Source organism: Myotis yumanensis, unplaced genomic scaffold, assembly GCF_028538775.1.
Source record: "Myotis yumanensis isolate MYYU_CA2020_CCGP unplaced genomic scaffold, mMyoYum1.0.hap1 SCAF_14, whole genome shotgun sequence".
NCBI classification, from domain to species: Eukaryota; Metazoa; Chordata; class Mammalia; order Chiroptera; family Vespertilionidae; genus Myotis; species Myotis yumanensis.
The window spans coordinates 6,183,792-6,204,926 of record NW_027223765.1 but is presented as its reverse complement, the minus strand read 5'-3'; the positions used below and the strand labels follow the sequence as shown (position 1 = coordinate 6,204,926).

At 44.0% G+C, this 21,135-nt stretch overlaps 1 protein-coding gene across 3 annotated transcripts in view; it reads right to left on the bottom strand.

Moving 5' to 3' along the window:
* The window catches only part of ULK4 (unc-51 like kinase 4), a 252,749-nt gene that overhangs the window by 62,014 nt on the left and 169,600 nt on the right, over nt 1-21,135 (bottom strand). For all 3 annotated transcript variants that reach the window (XM_070391531.1, XM_070391532.1, XM_070391530.1), the window contains exon 35: nt 4,601-4,786. In XM_070391531.1, the coding sequence (XP_070247632.1) occupies nt 4,601-4,786 (186 nt within the window). The remainder of the gene's footprint in view (nt 1-4,600; nt 4,787-21,135) is intronic.

The following is a 21,135-nucleotide window of genomic DNA, read 5'->3' as shown; positions in this document are numbered from 1 at the left end:
AGGGAACGGATTTTATTTGACAGAAGAATTTCAGGAAGGGGTGGGGGTGAGGGGGGGTTGAATCTCTTAAGAAGTCAAAACAGAAGGAAAATGATGCTGCCTGGGGCCACCCACAGGGACTGAGCGAGGAGGGGGTGCTGGCCTGTTCACCGGGAGCTTCTGCGGGGGGCGGGGAGGAAGTGGGGAGACCCCTTCACAGCGGGTCGCTAAGGAAGCTTTCTCTGCCACCTGCGCATCCTCTGCCAACTTGGGGCAACGCTGCACACGCTTCCTCCGCCTCTTGGGGACTGTTTCCCTGCCGGCCACACACAAGCCTCAGTCCTGAGGGCCGGCTCCATCCCCCTGGCCGTGTGCTTCCCGATTCCATCTTGCTCAAAGCCACAGAAATGTTTCCTCAGGGAGTGAAGTAGGAACTACAGGCAGGTACTACTTTCCATTGTTGGAAATTTACAACGAAACCATTCAGAGTTCCCAGGTGTTATGCCCAGATTTCAAGATCCTCATTAGACCACACCAGGGAGCTAGCCGAGTCCGATGCAAAAGCAGAGAATCTTTTATTCGAACTAGTTCGGCTCCCCAACCACACTCACCAATGCAACGGTAAGCCAAGTGGCAGAGAGAGACCTAGCCCGGCGTGAAGAGGAGTTTTATAGGGGGGTGGAGTCAGGGTAGGAGAGGGGACTGTGGGCCCTGCCGATTGGCCAGGCGCAAGTCGGTGTCTTGTTCCTGGGTGTGGCTAGCAGAGGCTTAGACTTCCGGGAAGAAGCTCCTTGCCAAGCACATGGCTGCCCCAAAATGGAGGACACAGGGTAAGATGGAGGGCGTAGTCCTTGCCCTTTCATCAGGGAGCTTGTGACTATGGCATCGCTGGCACAGACAGCTTCTCCGGGGTAACAAACGGTGCGTGTGAGTCAGGGATCGATTCTGGGACAGGAACTCATCAGAGCATCCTCTCTGAGAGGCAGGAGCACCTGAATCGGGGCCGGTTCCACGAGAATTAATCATGTTCACTTTTCACTCCTTTGGGTACATAGGGTTTCTTTTTTAGGCCACTGGTTTCACACCCATCTCCCGCCCCCTTTGTTGTCCTTTAAGAAAATAATCAAGAACAGGACTTAAACCACCAGGAAAATAAGCTGGAGAGAAAGAGGCATCGTCTTACCTAAGTGTTACATACCTCAGGGAAGGAATACCTCGTTACCTCTCTGCTAGAAATAGTCCCTTCGGATTCTGAGTCCAGACTCGTTCTGTTTCTAACGCTGAATGGCTGCAGAACTCCTACTTACCCCATTTGGCCTCTAAAGGCTTTCCTTTTCTTTTTGTAAAATGTAATTTTATTTCAGAGAGAAAGGGAGAGGAAGAGAGAGAGATAGAAACATCCATGATGAGAGAGGGAAACATTGATCGGCTGTCTCCTGCATGGCCTCTTCTGGGGATCAAGCCAGAAACTGGGCATCTGCCCTGACGGGGAATCGAACTGTGACCTCCAGATTCATAGGTTGATGCTCAACCACTGAGCCACACTGGCCAGACTAAAGGCTTTTCTTTACATGAAGAAATCCAGCAACGGAACATCTCTGTTCTCCCGGTGGAATGAAAAGGACCAGGGGACCTACACGAGCATCTAAATTTTAGATTCTAAAAGGAAAGGGAAGTGAGCACAGTAAGACGTGCTGAAAGCCACCAGGAAAAGAGTCTCCCAGGGCTGGATGCTGGTAATAATCTTTCATACTATTCACCCCGATCGCACCCCTGCTGCAGGGTAGCTGGGCGGGCAGCGGGGAGTCGGGACATCAGTTACCATCGCCTCTGCCTTCACAGTAGCCAGGGGTACGCGCTGAAGCCAGTTTTGCAGAACAAGGCTGTGGTGGTTTCTGCGCAGTCGATGCGTGAGTGCAGGAGTAAGGCAGCTTTAATTAAAAGACAAGCAGCTAATCTGCAATCATCACTCTGGGAAAACTCCCATTGATAGGGAGTTCAAGAGAGAGGCAGACTGGGGAGCACCTTGCAGGATGATTTCCATCACAGTTTTAAAGCTACAGCACAGAGTATAATTATAGAACCGCCGACTTCCTGGCAATGACAATGGATAATTAAACTCTGTGGATGTTCTAAATACAGACTCAGTGAGGAAGCGCACCCTGGGGGCAGCACCATTAGCACCGAGTAAACTTCCTCAGTCTTTCATCTGTTAGTGAACATTGCAGTTTTAGAAAGAAAAGCACAAAACTGGGACTTGAAACAGGTATTTCAAGAATGGTGGTTACCGGGTGCTGGGGGGACCGGAGGGGGGGGGGGGGGGGGGAGTCATTGTTAAAGGGCGGGGTTGCATCTGGGAGGAAGGGGCTCTGGAGATGGATGGTGGTGATGGTTGCACAGCCATGTGACTGCACTTAATGCTCCTGACTGAACAATTAAAAATGGTAAATTTTATATGAATTTTACCATAATTTTTAAAAAGAGGTAAGTTGTTTCCCCATAAATGGGTAAAAAGTCACTTACATTCAATTTTTCTTCCACGAACACCATCTACCTGGTCCTTTAGGCAGCAGGTCAGAAACTCTAAGGACATCATTTCAGGCAGTAAAATAAACTAAAAGGCGGCGGCGTCTGGTTACTCTGACCAACTTGGGGTCTAATTGGCTTGCTGCATGATTAATGCGACCAGTATTTTAGAAAATGGTGTCATTTATTTCCAAGACAGGCCCATAATCGCCTCTCTGCAATCCTGAAGCGCTCTGACACCCAAACTTGCTTCCCTAAGTTTGGATCAAGAACGTATTTGGTGGCAAAACCTGACCCGAGCCCGCACGGGCCCACAGAGGCTGCGTTTACCCACCCGCTGCGCACACGCACACACGGGCTGCGGAAATATTCCCCTGGTGGACAGCGTCACTGCCCCATCGTTCCACCTGAAAGGGCGCCGTCTCACATGTAGTGCAAGCGCCACGCCACAGCGATGGGAAAATTACCCGTTTCCTAACAAACCTGGTTCTGAACGTTTCAAAGAAGAGGCAGTGGATCTCTATGAAATTAATCACATCCGATTTAGATCAATATTTCCCAAGCATTGATCATTCTCTACCAAAATCACCATTTTGCCAGATCCAGACATCACTCGTGTTATTACATTCCCTAGTACTTGCCCTCACGGTGACTCAGCTTTGTTTATTTGAATAAAATTCCAATTTTAGAGAAATATCTCTAACTGTAAAAGCCGAGTTTCTGAGAGGTCTACCCTGTGGGACAAAGGAGATTCTGAAGAAGCCCAGAGGTGTTAAAGGCACAGGAGTGCCAGACCGAGACTTTCACCCTAAATCATCGGAGAGACAAAGAAAATGGAAAGGGAACCCCTGCCTGCCCATGTGACTCAGTGTCCCCTGGGCCAGGCTGGTGCGCAATCTCCTGTCTCCCGTCACCACTCTGTTTCTCAGGGAATGGCTCGCTGAGACGGCAAGCCTTGTGGGGGTGGGGGACCCGGCTGTACAAAAGCATAAAGTAGCGGCGGGGGGGGGGGCGGGGGGGGGGCGGGGGATAAACTCTGTGTCCCACTTCCAGGCTGTCACCACAACCCGCCAGGCAGACTGAGCTGGGCCATGCACCGCCATCTGTTTATCAAATTGGCACCAAAGTTACCCTGAGTGCAACCCCCTGGCTCATCCATAGCTGCGCTGGCCGAAGGCCTCCTCAGATGCCTGTGTCTAGAAGCGAACAGACCGACCAACCAGAACATGAGCCAGACCAGCAGGACCCTCAGCCCTTCATACACTTCAACAGCAGCCACTGCAAAGAACAGCCTTCAGAACCAGCAGAGACAGATTTGTTAGGAAAAGAAAATCAGTCCGTCTTCAAAAGTACCTTCAGCATCAGCTCCCGGAGCACAGACACGGGACAGCAGGGAAAGTCTTCCCGCACAGAGGACTGAGAGTGAGGAAATCTCCACTGTGCAACTACCAGGAATTTAAAAATAGTAAGTGTACACTGACTGAATGCGGTGATCAAAATGACCATCACCCGCCAGGGGCAGACAGACACCATGAGCCTCTGAAGGTGCTGAACTGAGAAAGACAACATCCGTTCAGGAGTTTTCCTGAATCGAACGGACGTCAGACAGACACAAACTGACGGTGATTCCGCAAAACACCCAGCCTGCAGCCTCCCAAAGTGTGATGAAGACGAAGAAAGGTTGCAGGACTTTCCAGATTAAAGACACGTGTCTACCAAAGTACGTGCTCCCAGCTGGGTCCCACCCAGAATAAAAGGCTGCAGAGGGCATGGGCGCCGCTGACAGAATCGGGATATGGAGGGCAGGGAGGTAAAACAAGGGCATCAGGTTAAATTTCCCGCTTTTGATGACAGTGGGTAAGTGAGAAAACGCCGGTTTGGTTAGGAAATGCACACGTACGAAGGGGCCAGGGGGTGCCACGCTCTCTAACTCTCCAGTTCAGAAAAGCTATGCTGGCAGGCAGAATCGGATACAGGGTGACAACAGGTGACTATGGGGACAGGCGGCTGGGACGAGGTCCAAGATGACACCTGCTCCCTGCCCACCGGCCGCCACGGAAGCCGCCGCCCCCGCCCAGCTCCCCGGCGGACTCACCATCCTCCTGAGAATCCGCAGCAGCAGCTTCTGCTCCTTGGGGTCCTCCTTGGATGTCAGTGAGTCGGCAAAGCTCTCTGCGTTCTCCGGGGACAGGCTGTCCGGGTTTTCTCCCCCGTAAAGCTGAACCAGGATGGACAGACACTTGGATGAAACCTCAAAAATTTCAGGATCCTCAGCAGGAAGCTGAAAAGGAACACACAGGACTGCTTAGGCTCCGTCAGAGAGGGCGCTGGTGTCCCTCAGGAACCACAGTAAAATCTGCCTTCACGGGGAAAACGTCGGTCTGAGCACAACATTGGACTAACTGAACGGCGTGGGGGTTTTTAAATGGGTCGTTTTCAAAATGCACTCAGTGACTCAAAGAAAGCTCACACCACAAAATCCAAAGGAAGTCGTGCAGGACTTCCTGTACTCCACAGCAAAGAAAGCCTGGAGCAAGCAGGGGCCAGCATAGGTTTTACATACATATATTTAATGCATATGTTCATACAGGGCTGTGTGTGTGTGTGTGTGTGTGTGTGTGTGTGTGTGTGTGTGTCTATGGGTGTGAAAACTGTATGAAATTTTCTGAGGCATGCCCCTTACAGTGTTGCTTACTATTAACTTGCTTAGAAAAATTCACTTCCTAGAAGATATAATGGAACACTTTGAACTCGTCTGTGTCCAAATCCTTATCAACTAAATAGGTAGGACATAAAGCATTGTTTTTGCATGTACTCAAAGGTTCTTTTTTAAAAAGTTGGGTGCCAGAACTAAATCTAAAACTTCTCAGAAAAATCATAGGCAGAATCTTTTTGACCTTGAGCGAGGGAATGATTTCTTAGCTAGAACTGAGAAAGTACAATGTACAAAATGGAAAATGGACTTCATCTAAATTTTTAAAAAAACCAACTTCACTTTGAAAGACTGTCTAGTTCATTAAATGCTCAATACAAGGTGGATATTACACCACCACCCCCATCAGAAAGGGTCCCTTTAATGGAGACTGTGAAAAAGTGTTGCATCAGACCCCCAAACTAGACCAAGCTTCTTGCCCCAAGTAAATGTCTCCCCTCTATACACCCCACTTTCTGGATGATGCACATCTTGTAAGTGATTATATGTCCATTTCTGTCCAGCAACCAGGACTCAAGGCCAAGACCATTGCTCAACTTTTGCAATTATATTAGATTTCATATTTGTACTGAAAACTCACCCTATCCTACCTTCATTGATTTACTCATGTTTTCTACTTTATAAAGGATCTCCAGGCTTGAAAAAAAAAAAAAAAAAGGAACACCCAATTAAGTTTGAATTTCAGGTAAACAATGAATCTTTTTTAGTGTAAGTATGTCCATTTGGCATCTTATATTTTATCTGTCAACCCTAACTTTATTGTGAACATTGTTATTAGCTGAATCCAATGTTTTGTGGGAGAGATGAGATCAGAGACACACACATATATACACATAAAACTTGGCAATATCTCAAAGTAAACATTTTGAATTTTAAAACTGTATTAAAACAATTTCAAATCACATTTGTACTGCTTAGTTCCCTTTATGTAAAAGGAGAAAGATTTTGAAATGCAATCTACACAGTACAATGCATTTCAAAATCTTTCTCCTTTTACATTCCATTTAAAAAATATTGCCTGGTGCAGTGTTTTGTCAAAAAATTATATAGGAATATTTAATGTCAGAGAATATATTAACCAAGAAAAAAAAATAACCACTTAATAATAATATTTCCCACCCTTTTTTGCTATCTAAAAGCACCTGAGGAAGTAGCCCCTCTGTGTTGCTGGGACATCTTTAAGGAGAATTCACGGCAGCCATCCATCCTTACTCCCCTGCATTTTAATACAGCCATCGCTCTCGCCCAAATCGGCTGAAGAGGCAGCAGAAACTATCATTACGCTGATGAATGGCAGCAATTCTGGATGACATCACCCAAGGAAACACCGCTGCCCGCGGCCCTGACGCTGCCCGCTTTGCCTTGAGAGGATGCTCTCGTTTCACTGACCCCAGGCTCATTGTTACTAAACGTAGAAATTTAGAGGGAAGAAAACCGGCCACCGCCATCACTGATTTAGTTATTAGTCTATAAATCATTGAAAGTTTTTTTAAAAAAACAAGTTGAAAGACACTGGTAGGTCAACTCAGCCTTGACCTCTGGGCTTCTGGCACTGTCCCGACTTTACTAACGAACTTCACATTTTCCTGGCCAGGCACTAGAGAACGGGGCAACGTTCACTTCAGAATCGTCACCAGTCGATTCTCTCAACCAATTCTCTCAAAGCAGCGCAGTTGCAGGAACCGGAGAGGGTGAAGCTACGCCAGCGCTGACTGTGACTGCCAAGGTGCGGGGCTTCGTGTAGAAGCTCTGGCCTGACCACGTGTCACTTGCTGCTCTTCCCGACTTTCCACCTTGGATGTGCAGGTGGAGCGTGCTGCCACTGGCTGGGAGAAGGATGCTGGAGAAAGTCCTCCAAGAAATAACCCAAGTCCCACGATTCATCTTCCACACAGGAGCCCCAGCGGTTATTCTTAAACACTTTGATCAGATCCCATCACCCTCCTGCTCAGAACCTCCAGTGGCTCCTCGCCATCTTGAGAAGACAGTCCGAGCACCGAACTGTGGCCCACAGACCCTGCCTGAGCAGTGGGGCCCTCTGCCTGCAGGACAACAGTCTACAGTGAGGCCAGGGGAGGGCAAGACGACAGAGTCTCCAGAAACGTAGGTTGGGTCATCATTCACCGCTGGGACCACCATGGCTTAGATGTTCTCATGATGACATTACAGCCAGTGGGTAGACCCATGCGCATGGAGCTTAGGGGACAGGTCACAGCTAAAGACACACGTTTGGAAATCCTCCAGGCACGGCTAGCAGAGTAGGACGCAGCCCCCACCCTGGGGAAAGATGGAGGACCCAGCCCTCGCCCTCCCAGTGACACCCAACCATAAAATTATTTTCGTTGCTACTTCATAACTGTAATGTTGCTACTGTTATGAATCGTAATATAAATATCTGATATGCAAGATGTATTTAGGTGACCCCTGAGAAAGGGTCGTTCGACCCCCAAAGAGGTCGCAACCTACAGGTTGAGAACCGCTGCTTTAAAGACATTTTGGGAGGCAGGACTGAGTGTTCGATAAAGAGCAATGAAAAGAGGCCTTCCTGCTAGGATTCTTTTGGCAAACCTCACACTTATTCCACAGTGTGAGGATCATTTTAATGAACTAAAAGCGTGTGAATGGAATTACGATAAAAATTACTTTTAGCCCAGTTGGCATGGCTCAGTGGTTGAGCATCGACTTATAAACCAGGAGGTCACTGTTCGATTCCAGTCAGGGCACATGCCCATGTTGTGGGCTCGATCCCTAATAGTGGGTACGTAGGAGGCTGTGGACCAATGCTTCTCTTTATCATTGATGTTTCTATCTCTCTCTCCCCACCGCTTCCTCTCTTTGGCACGTCTCTCCATCCATTTAGGTCATACTTTACGTCTTTCAAAATGTTCTACAGTTAGCATCATGATTTGCATTTTCCTGTTATATTTATGTTTGTCCTTTTTTTATGAGATGGTTTTAGTCACATCTATAAAAGGATTTCCCATCATTTCTATTTCTATCAGACTAATACCAGTATATTAAAAAAAAGCTATTGGTTTCTGTGTATTATGTTATATGCCATGAATTACTGAAGTTTGTTTTTTAGTTTCAACAAGTTTTTTATTTTAATCTCTTATCTAGGTAAGAAAATTCTCGCAACTGCAAGTAATAATCAGTTTTAGTCTTAATATTTATTTTTCTTATCTGTAATCTACCACCACCCATCGCTGTTGACTATTAGTGGTGGCAGAAGGGACTCCTCTTTTCTCAATTTTAATGAAAATGCTTTCAGTGTTTATTAATTTTCTAGGAAATAACTTTCAACATTTTGGGAAGATTCACTCTATCTTAAATAAAGTCTTAAAAAATTAAGAGTGGCCAGTTGAACTTTTTTAGCATTGACCATGTTTTTATTCTCCTTCAATTTCTTAAAATTATTAAATTATACTTTTCCAATGCTTGAACTATTCTTGAATTCATGGATCAAACCCCATTTGGTCATATTGGTCCTTTTAATACATTACTAGATTTGATTTACCTTTTTTTAAAAATTTTACCTATATTCATAAGTAAACGTGATCTTCAATTGTTCTGTATTATTTTAAAGTAGGCTATGGCTTTAGACTTATTACAGCTTTATGACAATGAGCCAGGGAGCTTTCCATCTTCTTCTACACTCTGAATTATTTACATAGCATAGGAGTTGTCTAGTCTCTGAAAATTTGGAACTCATATGGAAAAGCACTTAGTCCTGCACTATTGCAATGACAGATCTTGGAGATGCGAAATAACACATTATGACAATCCAGGTGTCTGGTATCTTTTTTTATATTACAAGGTGTTGTTTTTTTTCTTTTGATAGCAACTAATGGAATTCTTGTATTTACCCTGCAAGCTGGCAGTCCTTCTCCCTGGTTGTGAAAGAAATCTTAGCAGAATAAAAGAGGAAAGTGTTCCTTTTCCCCCTCAGCTGCAGAAAAGCAGGTTCCATTTCGTGTCCTAAAATCGTCCTTGAAAATGTCATTTCTAATAAGGCAGTCCTGTGAGACATCTGGAAGGCAGAGAGGGTGCCCGTGCCCTGGGTGATCAATGTTCAACTTTCAAAACAAAAATCATTCTGATTGGGTCTCTTACTAACAATGTTTGCTTTGGTGATGATGCTTGTATTGACAGCATTGAATTTCTACAGGATATACATACTTATAAGATTTCTTTGTTGGATCAGCAAATCCCTCTTTTCTACCTGCTAGTGGTTAAAACCAATTAGACCTGTATTCTTTCCTGAATAAAGTGGTCGTGCGGCTTACATCATTGGATGGTTAAATTTTAACTTCCTGAAGTTTGATATTTTTTGGTCATTTATAATTTTCTATAAAAGTATCCCCTCTATATTTCAAAGGTTCATGCATTAGTATTATACATATTTCACATTTGAGTGGTTATATTTCCTTTTCCCTTTCCTAATGCTATAGCCATAGAATCCAAATTAAAACTGTGAGTTATCTCATCTTTACCTGTCAAATGGACCCAAAAAATTTTAGGCTCAGAAGATGCAGTGCTGGTGAAGATACAGAAAAACAAATACATTTAAATACCTTTGACTTGAATGTAAACTGCTAAAAATCTTTTGGGAAGTTATATGGTAATTAATGTTTATTAAAATTTAGAAGCACCTTGTGATGGAACCATCTCACTTGTGGGTACTTATCTAACAAAAGGAAATGCAGAAGCAGCTAAAACCAATCATGACTGCTGTGTCATTCTTATAATAGCCAACCAGTGGAAACAACCTGATTGGCCATCCACCAGGAAATGCTTGAATTAAATAAATAATAGTACACGGATACCATAAATACGATGCGGCTGTTAAAAAGAGTAAGATCAATGTATAAGTATCGGCTTAAAAAGATGTCCATAATATTGAGATAAGTAAAAAGAAAAGTAAGTTACAAAATCCCTACACTATGGCTCTATTTTTAGAAATGAAAGCCAGAACAATAAAAAGAAACTCAATGATACAAGTGCAGGTGCTTGTAAGCAGAGTGAAGAGAATGCAAGGACACATCAAAAGTAACCACGGTGCCTGGCCAGCATGAACTAAGTGGTTGAGCGTCGACCTATGAACCAGGAGGTCACCAGTTCGATTCCTGGTCAGGGCACATGCCCAGGTTCCAGGCTCCACTCCCAGTGTGGGGTGTGCAGGAGGCAGCCCATCAATGATTCTCTCTCATCATTGATGTTTCTACCTCTCTTTCCCTCTCCCTTCCTCTCTGAAATCAATAAAAATATTAAATTAAAAAAAGTAACCCTGGTTACCCTGGAGTAGTGCCGTGGTAAAGGGAAGGGACACTCTTAATCACCTGTAAATTTTTTTAATTCTTATAATGTGCATATGGCACCTTTTGTAATTCAAATATATGAAATAAATCTGCCTTCCTTACTCCGAACATTTTTAAAGGGGACATTTCCTGGCACCCGCTGCAGTGACAATCATGTACTGACAAACGTCAAATGCAAGATCTGCTACAACCAGTGACCATGGAGAGGCGTGAAGGGCCAATCTGCCTTTAACAGCTCCAGTAACAGACCGTCCGGATTTCTCATGACTGTCAAATAATGAACGAAGGAAACTTGGAAATGTTACTCTTTGGTTCTAAGATTCAAAAATGTGTTACAGAGCTATATAGCTTAGAGTTCTTAAAATTACTGTTTACTGGATCCGGGTTATGGAAAAAATACATGAAGTCCTCTCTATGCTAAAATAATCCCTTCTGAAGAGCTCCTATCTGAGTGATATAGGTTTGAGGTAGAGAATGTACCCCAAAGGAAAAAGAACAAGAGATAATACATTTATTCCTGAAAATGGGTATTTCCATTAAAAGAATGGATATTTAAAATTGCAAGGCTATTAAACTTTTAAAACCACTTCATAACTCACCAAAGTAGGCAATTTTTACAACTGGAAAGAAGAAAAGTCTGTCTAAAATTGGTTAAACATAGTTATGGCTTTATTATCTAGACATTTAGAATACATTCCATAAGGCTGTCTTAGCTTCACAAATTACCGGTTCATTTATTCAAAGAAACTGATCCAGAATTAAAACTAAAAGGAGATTGTTAGTCTACGGTTTTACTCTGTAGGACGCCATGGCCCCCAAACCCCCTTTACCCACAGCTCGGCCTCACACACCTTCGTGCCCCATGAGGCACGTGGGAGACTCGACCACGGGAGCTGACGCGGCCGTTCCCCACCAATAGAGCCTAATATCAGGGCGACTAATTGCGGAGCCACAATGGAAATGCTGGGAATACCCCCGGGTGCATTATCTCAGCACTATTAATGAGGCCGCTCACAAAGTGAGTTTATTACAGTGAGATAGATGTTTATTAGATCAGTAATATGATTACAGGACATACTGTACGGAAAGGGCCTCGGGGAGCCGTAGACAGGATAATGTTGCAAGCATTAAACGAAACAAAAAAGCCAAACATCGTTACCAAAACTGCACACTTCACTGTATCCCAGTTACGGGTAAATATCCACACCATTAACTATACACACTCTTGTTCTGCTCCAAAAATGATGCGCAGGCATGCTTTCTGAGGTTACACGAAATTACAGGGCTTTTTTCAAGGTGGCAAAAGTAAAACACAGCGAACTCAGGAAGTCTACTGCTCATCTTAAACATACCCCACTTCTACAGACAACTGGGAGTTGTATTTTGAGACTGTAGCCAATAATGGGTTTCTCGCCGCACATGTAGTACTACTGAGTAATAGAGATAAACTGCTGAGTAACACATCACTAACCACCATCACTAACGATACTACACAGAGACAAGAGCAAACACTCGGGTGGGGGACGTAACAATGTGCCAAGTGCTGACACGCCGAGCTCCAAAGGTTCGCCATCACTGCCCTATCATCTCTTTGACTTAATTTGATGTCATCCTAATGAAACCAAACAACAGGGGATGGAATGACAGTGACCTCTCTCGCCGCAGACATGGGGGTGAGTCGTGGTCTCTAGGTAGGCGAGCTGCTCGCCTTAGGACTTAACAATGTGCCATCGCTCTCTTACTTCTCCCAACAGCCCTGTGCGGTGTTCCACCTTTTCCTTTCCTGGCCGTACAAACGGAGACTTACCCACGTGCCCACGGTCATTCACCTGATAACCAATGAAGCCAACTCAAACACCATTCAATGAACAGGTGTTCAGAGATGACCCCACAGAATCATGGGCACATCCCAGTGCCTTGCCAAGCAGCCTCCCATGAAATGTCAAACTAATAATCGGATGACACTGTTTTGTGTTCACTTGTTAAAGGCGCAAGCATCTCTCTTTTTGTCGCTGTAACCTGTAAACGCACAGCTCCGTGTTATGAGGAGTGGCTAACCCTAACCCCTGCCGCCAGGAGCGAAATGCAAGACTCACTACAACCAAGGACAACGGCTGGGAAGACGTGCGGGCTCCGCTGCCTTTAACAGCTTTTCCAGCTTAAAAATCTGGCATAGATTTTGCGAGGCTGAGATATTAAAGAGCAGCATCGACAAAATAAAATGCAATCAGTATGACCTTGAAGGAGAGAGAAAATAATGCGGGTATAGGCATGGCAAGTTATCTGTTAGCTATCAACATCTCAGCTTTTTAAATATGGAGGTTTGTGGGGGTTTTTAAATTGATTTCAGAGAGAGGAAGGGAGAGGGAGACAGAATCATTGATCGGCTGCCTCCTGCAGGCTCCCTATTAAGGATCAAGCCAGCTTCCCAGGCATGTGCCCTGACTGGAATCAAACCGGTGACCTCCAAGTTCATAGGCTGACACTCACAGGGCAAGACCTCAGCTTTAAATGGAGTTTCCATCGCCCCAAAAGAAACGACATGCCTTACGTTTGACTGTTTCTCTCTGATGAACCAGTTGAGAAAAGGTGCCTTTCCACAGGGAAAACACAGCCCTAAAAATGCAGCTTTCTCTGGAGGGTGACACAACGGAAAAGCAAAGCTCTCTGTGTAAACCGTAGGAAACACACCAGAACAGCTCGCCTACCTAGAGACCACGACTCACCCCCATGTCTGCGGCGAGAGAGGTCACTGTCATTCCATCCCCTGTTGTTTGGTTTCATTAGGATGACATCAAATTAAGTCAAAGAGGTGATATTCCATAGGCCAGTGATGGCGAACCTTTGGAGCTCCGCGTGTCAGCATTTTGAAAAACCTAACTTAACTCGGGTGCCGTGTCACATATAGAAATTTTTTGGTATTTGCAACCATAGTAAAACAAAGGCTTATATTTTTTATATTTATTTTATATATTTAAAGGCCATTTAACAAAGAAAAATCAACCAAAAAAATGAGTTCGCGTGCCACCTCTGACACGCGTGTCATAGGTTCGCCATCACTGCCATAGGGTATTCTTTGCTATTATCTCCTAGGACCCAAACTCCCAATTATTTAAAGATTATGGTGCCAAGAATAAATACAACCCACTGTATTCAAAGGAATGGTATTTTTATAAATATGCAGGTGCTGCTCCTACTTATCAAATAATTTCTTCGCAAAGGATAAACAGAACCAATGAAATAAAATCTCAATAGTACTTGATATTGAAATCTTTTACAAATATACCAACCCACAGATATCAACCTAACTCCTTACAACAAAATAATCCTGAATAAAACAAATACCTAATGTCAAAACAAAAACACACACACCTGAAAAGAAATAAAAGAAAAAGAAAAGTTGGGTGAATATAATCCTAGAATGAGAAGGTGGGAAGGCTTTTAAACATGACATAAAACTCAAAAGTCATGAAGGAAAACACTAAATTTGACTACTAAATGGAAACTATCTTTATAGCTAACGCACCAATAAAAAAGAGAGAGAGAATGGAGAAAAAAAGTCTTTCTTATGACAAAAAGATACACTTCTTAATATACAAAAAGCTCTTAAAAATCATTAGAAAAGGTAAACTAAGTAGGAAAAAATAGGCAGATTACACTAAACCAATTACAGAAAAAGACACACAAATGGCTAATTAATCCACAAGAGATGCTAAACTTCACTCACAATAACATAAACACAAAACATCAAAGACAGACCAGGCGTCATGTATCAGAAGCAAAGATGCTACAATTCCATGAAGCTGTCGCCAACACAGGGAAACCGGCTTCTCTTTCGGTGAGGACACTGGTACTCTCTGCCTTTGAGGAGGACACTTCAGAAATATAGACCCAAACTAAACACGGACAACCCTTCTATCTGGCGTATTACATGGGGTTCTCCAGAGAAATGCGCCAATGGCGATCTATGGAAAGAGAGTTACCAGGGAGGACTGGAGCACACGATTTGGAGGCTGAGAAGTCCCACAGTCCACCACTTGCTCCCCGGAGGCCCAGGAAAGCTGGTGGTGTAGTTCCTGCCCGAGCCCAGACCCGGGGAGCCCGTGGTCTAAGTCCCAGTCTGAGACTAAAGACCCAAGAGCCAGGGGCTCCAGAGGCCGGTGTCGACGGCCCGAGTCCAGCAGAGAGCAAATCCGCCTCGCTCAGCCGTCGTGCTCTATTCAGGCCCTCGGTGGATTGGGTAATGCACCCCCCACATTGGCCAGGATAGACTTTCTACACTTAGTCTGATGCCATCTCATCTCTTCCAGAAACACCCTCACAGGCACACCCCGAAATAATGTTTTACCAGCTATCTGGGCCTCCCTCAGTTAAGTAAGCAAACCACCTAACAATTCTGCTTCTAGGAATTTATTCTATGTTCCTATAACTATAAATAAGCATAACTATATCTAACAAAGATATTTGGTGTAGCTCTGTCAGAACCCCCCCTCCCCCCAATAAATGTCCATTAATAGGGGAGCTAACCAACTTCATTATGGGATATTCATTCATACAGTGCCACGGGCCTCAAAAATAGTTAGGTTTATATTTTGCTCAAACACATTGAGAAGGGGGGAACCAAGTTAGAGATTTGTATGTAAAAAGGGGACATGTATACACTCATTTATACACATATATGTAGATATGCACATATATACATATAATTATAACAGCATACTTTTTTCCCCTGTGGGTCTAGACGTGGAGAAAGATGTTTACTCTTTATTTTTTAACCCTTCTGAAGAGTTTGAGTTACTTTTTTTTAATTAAAAAAAAAACACCCCTTTATTGTTGAAGATATTACATAGGTCCCCTTTTCCTCCCATTACTTTTAATGTGTATATATAATTGTTATGATTTTAATAAGACACTAGCACATCGAATCTCTATGTCAAACGCAAAATATTTGGAGGAAAAAATGTAAAGTACTATAAATTGTGCAAAAACATTAAAAAATCAGAAAGTTACTGTTAACAATAAAAATACACTTTTTAAAAAACTCAGAAGGGAGCTATTCTGCCAACATATCAGGATGGCAGGCTATTTCTTCATTTTTACCTTTTGATATTATGTATGTGAATATATATTCATGAAAGCATGAAAATATATTCATTTATTTTATTATTGTTTCATATTTCAGTATTTTATATTTGCCCGGGTTAATGGTCCAAGTGTTTTAGTTTGAATTAATTTTTAAGCAATGATCTACTGGAAAATGGATTTCAATTCTTAAATATTCCATTTATTTTTCTCCAGTGATAAATTAAGAGAAAATGATCACTGGGTTAAACAGTGAGTTTTCTGTATTTGCAGTGTTTCTGCATGACGGATTTTGTAATTATCTCAATCTCCACGTTCTAAACAGCTTTGAGGTGTCATTTAGATGAACTGAGTGTCCTATTTTGCCTAAAGTATATCTTTAATTATAAGCTAAACCCTAATTATACAAAAGTTACATGTCTAAAATTTTACCCCTCAATTCACACTGACAAAAAAAAAAAGATAGGATTAGCTTAACCAAACAATTTACACTTACATTTCCTTCTCTGTAAAATGAGTGCTCTCTGCTGTGTTTGAAAGCCTTCAGCCCAACATCCATGCCCCTGATGGTAGAATGACCCCAGGAAATGAAGTGATGCCACGCTATTGCTCCTGAAGACGGCTTAATCCAAAGACAGACAGAAACTATGGAAACGGAGCTACTAATGACCCCAGGGAACCCAATCCAAGAGAAAATGAAAATACCTGGAAGACACACACATGCTTCCAGTCCAGAATGATGATGCACCGATATCTAAGAAGTATGCTGATGAGTTCCCATCAAGGCTGATGATTCTTAATCTGCTGGACCAGATCATGTAGGCATGATCCCAGGTAAGCCAAAGATTGCTAAACAAAATTGTACATGAGAGTAAGTTGTAACTTTGTACTTAATATGAGTACAATTACTTTAAGAGTGGGAAGACAGAACTGCATGCAACCAATATTCCTTAAGAGTATTTCTGGTTGATACACTTTAAAAACACTGTCCCATGTCAAACTGATTGTTCATTGTCCCTTGAGTGAATTTTAAAATGATGGAGCTTGCAGGGGCTGGCACAGATGTTCTAATCCAGCCACTGGCTTGTCGGCAGGAAACAGTCATTTTAACTCCCGGTGAAGCTTTCGAACGAAGTGGGTGAAGCGGTGCCTTACGAGCTGTGCCAACGGGCTGCACGGGGTCTTGGATAAGGACATGTCAGGGGCCATCTGCCCCGGATGCCGGCTTGGGAAGGGGGCCGGGCAGCCATGCTCTCTGACTGTACTTAGAGATCAGATTCGGGGCTGCTGCTGGTGACGTGTCCTCGGCAGAGGGGGGCACAGGCCCGCTCCCTCAGGCAAGGCCTCGAGAATTAATTACGATCGGCAATTGTCGTAAGTAATATAGATCCAAAAACCCACATCTGCTTTTTTGTACAAGAAACTGCTATTCTTATATTTCATGGATGTGGCACAGGTGCCAAGACATGCAGCTGAGTATGAAAGCAGAAGAGCAACATTTTAGAGGTCAACATCGAGTTTTATGTTCTGCTGAGTCACATCTACCTGCCTGTGTTGGAGGACCAGGTAACAGCTCATGACAGCCCAGCAGAGCCCGCAGGCGGGCCACCCACTCAACACAACAGTATGCTGGCCTTTCCTGGCAGGGTCACGAGTGGATTCTGTTGACAGCAGCTCCGGTGAGAAACTCGGGGTGCAGAGCTGGTGGACATGTATGACCTTTTCCCACGGTGCCGGCCGGGCAAAGAGAGTGGGGTGGTCGAATCACCTGGGAAGCTTGGAGTCACCTCTCCAATTTCACTCTGGGATTTCGAATCCAAATTTAGGAAAGAAAATTTGACTGTTCACAAAACAAGGATAAGGTGTAGAAGGCATATGAAGCTAAATGATGTTCCAGAGACTTCTCTCCATCTGAGGGCGAGAGCGTCGGGACCTTTGGCAGGAAAAGTGCTGGCAGCGAGCCTCGCTTCGCCGCCTTGCACACCGCACTCTGGGCAGAGGCCAGAAGTCCCCGTGGTCCCACCTCACGAGGGTGACGGACACATCTGAACGCTCCTGGGTGACAAAGGTCCTCAACTCGGGAAGAGTCGGGTCATTCATTGTTCATTTGTCTACTTTTTTCAAGATAAAAATAACTTTATTGCATATTCTGAAATCCATGTTCATTATAATAACCACCCCCCACCCCAAAAAAAGGGGGAGGAGACAGCACAGGAAGCCATTTATTTTTAAGTAAAAAACTGCTGAGAAATACAGTTAAGCCCTTGGTATAAATCACTCCACCCTTGCTTCTTCTGTGCACTTTATATAAACATACGTGGAGCATGACATAAATCAGCTCACATCATAATTTAGTTCTGTATATACTAGATTTACGATATCCTGGGTTTTGGGGCCTTATTCGTGCATCCCACAATTATTTATTGAGCACTTGAAAAGTGCCAGGGAGAGGGCTGGGAACTAAACAGACATGTGAGTTCAGTCAAGATAGTGGGTGAGACTTCAAAATTCACACCACTACCTCCATCATAACCAAAATAAACATTTAAAGATACAGATTAATAACTCTGTGGACCACACAAAAGCTTGAAGTTCAAAAGCAGTCAGAAGGAGCGGCCAGGAAATGGATCTTCAATGTAACGGGGCCACCCCCCTCCCCCCAAGGGCAAAGATAAAAGCCAGGCACAGAGTGGGGGCTGGGATTCCTGGCCGCAAGAGGAGGCTGACCAGCCACTCCACCCACAGACCCCGGGCCAATCCCCTGCAGGCTCGGGCCCGGATCTGTGATGAAACCCAGCGTCAGCACGCGATGGACACCTGGGCATCAGATACGCGTCTGCACTGGGGGACTCGGGAGAGAAACGAGGTGACTGTACCACCTGGATAGGAAGGAAGCCTCAAACGAAGACACAGAGCCACCAAACACAATGACTACCAGGGCACCTGACTCAGGAAGAAAGGAAAACAACAGAGCAACGCCCGGATGACTTGTGTAAGTTTTCTTGAAGCACAGCTGACATGCCATAAACCGCACATACGTAAGTGTACCACCATCAAGATACTGTACATATCCGTGACCTTCAAGTATCTCTGCACTGACACCTCACTACTGACTACAGCAGCGTCACAGCCATTTGCTCTCCTATTTCTAGCCTCGTAAGGTAGAAGCTGAGCTCACAGAGCCCTTTCTCCTTTCCCCACACAAGAGTGACTGAGGGCTAAAAGCTTCCCTCCCCCAAGTCCTGCTTTACAAGCATCCAGCAAATTCTGATATGGAGTGTTTGCATTTTTATTCAGTTCAGGAATGCTTTCTAATTTAATTATTTTTTTTATTTGGTCCATGATTATTTGGTACTGTGTTATTTAGTTCCAAATATTTTGGGATTTTCCAAAAATCTTTTATTGATTTAAAGTTTAATTCCATTATGGTGGGAGAATATAAGACGGGAATCATGATAAATTTTTAAAAAAGAAAACATTTTTTAAAGTCTCACAAATTTGTGAGTAACTTATTTAATTGATGGAGCAGGAGGCTGTGGCATAATTTCTTGCAGGAACTATCTGTTACAAAATGTATCTAGGATATAGAGTCTGGCTTCCCTTTTTCTCCTCTTAAGAAATAAAATATTTAGGTCAAACAATTACCTTGTTCTATCTTTTCTTCAGGAGACATGGTCAACTTGTTAAATCTTTCATTCGCCATGTGTTATACCACAGTTCCCAAGTGAGGGTTCAAAGAGCCCCCTGAAATAGTGAATTGTGTGCATAATTTACATATAAGTGATTCTAGGCATTTTTCTGAGAAGAGAGTTTGGAATTTTCCAATTCTCAAAGCAGCTCAGAAAGGACTAAGAATCACTGTGTCATACCTGCATTTCACTGTGATCCTTCTGGTGTATGGTACAAATTCAGGTCATAAATTATGGGCTGACGGGTTTCATCTCCTAAGGATAAGTATGTTTACTTTGGTTTCTGGAAAGAACCTCAAAAGCTAACAAGTTCATTCACCTGCCTTCAGGCAAAATGCTTCCAAAATTATCTGAGTCAGATGAAAACGAAAAGTCTGTTTATATTTCCCTCTGGGAATGAAATTCCAGCTGCGCCCTCGGTAACCTATTACATTTTTTAACCACCACTGTAAAATGTATCTTTGGCTCTCAATAGCATATTACTTTTCCCCACTTTGTACACAGCTGAAAACGTGTTAATCTTTTCCAGAGGAGACATATTGCAAAGGTCTTGCTTTCTAATGCTTTCTAATTTAATTAGGGTTAGGGTTAGGGTTAGGGTTAGGGTTAGGGTCATTCTCAAACCTAAGGACTCCGGGGATATGTGTGCAGGTACATATCTATCTCACAGTTACTGCTCACACACCATTCTCAAACCTAAGGACTCTGGGGATATGTGTGCAGGTACATATCTCACAGTTACTGCTCACACACGTCAGGCAGACATCAGCCAATACATTAGAGCCCAAGTATGAGCCAGTTACTAATAACATGAGCACAGAGTCGCAGGAAGCTGGGAAACCCTCGGATAATACACTGCAGGGAGGGGCTCTGCACTGTCGGTCACAAGTGTGGGTGTGATGGCATCTGGTAGGGATGTGACCTAACTATGGGCCTCAGCAACCTTCACCCGCCTGGCCTGTGATCAGCCTTGTCAACCGCCCCAATGCGTACAGTGCACTCCAGGCTTCCCACGTGCACCCCCTTACCTGTCTCTTGCACATGTCTGTGGTCCCCTCTGTGCAAACACTGGACACCCCAAACCCCCCCACTAGCAGCGGCACCTGCTTCCCTCTGAGAACCTGCCCCCTGGCTGGGATCCGGCTGTACCCTGAAGGGTCACTTCCTGCATGTCCAGGGACATGGCCCGCTCTGGCCTGAGCACCCCAGCGAATGGCTCCACGGCCTGTGGGCTGCAGCAGGCCTTCTCCAGTGAGGTCTGGCCTGTACCCTGGGGAGGGGCCCCTGTCAAGTTTATCCTTCCGTGGGCACTCTCCCTGAGCTAACGGTTTCCCAGAGAGTCCCTTTAACATCTCACCGTTACTCTCCTGGCATAGCTTACTCATTCTCTGTATTAAAATCCTCCTGTTTACATCGCTGTGTGGTCTCTGTCTCCTGATGGGACCCAGGCTGACAGTCACGACGTGTTAGTCTTGGATCGTACTCACAGGGAATATCTGCTAACAGTGCATCTTCCATTGTTTGTAACTTTCCTTCTAGTTTAATTGTATTACGGTTAAAGAATTCCTATGCTTTGGAATTTATTGACATTCTTATAACATAACGTATGGCTAACTTTTTTTAAAAATGCTGCCAAAAAACTGAACAGAAGGTACAGTCTCTATTTTCAGGGTACAGAGGTGGATAAAATTCTATTAGATAATCTTAGTCAAGTTTCTATTAGAGGTGGGTATGTTTTCTATTAGATCAATCTTATTCACGTTTTTGTATTTTTTATAGAGGAGTTAACCAATGTTTTATATAAAAAGCCAGACAGTAAATAACTAGG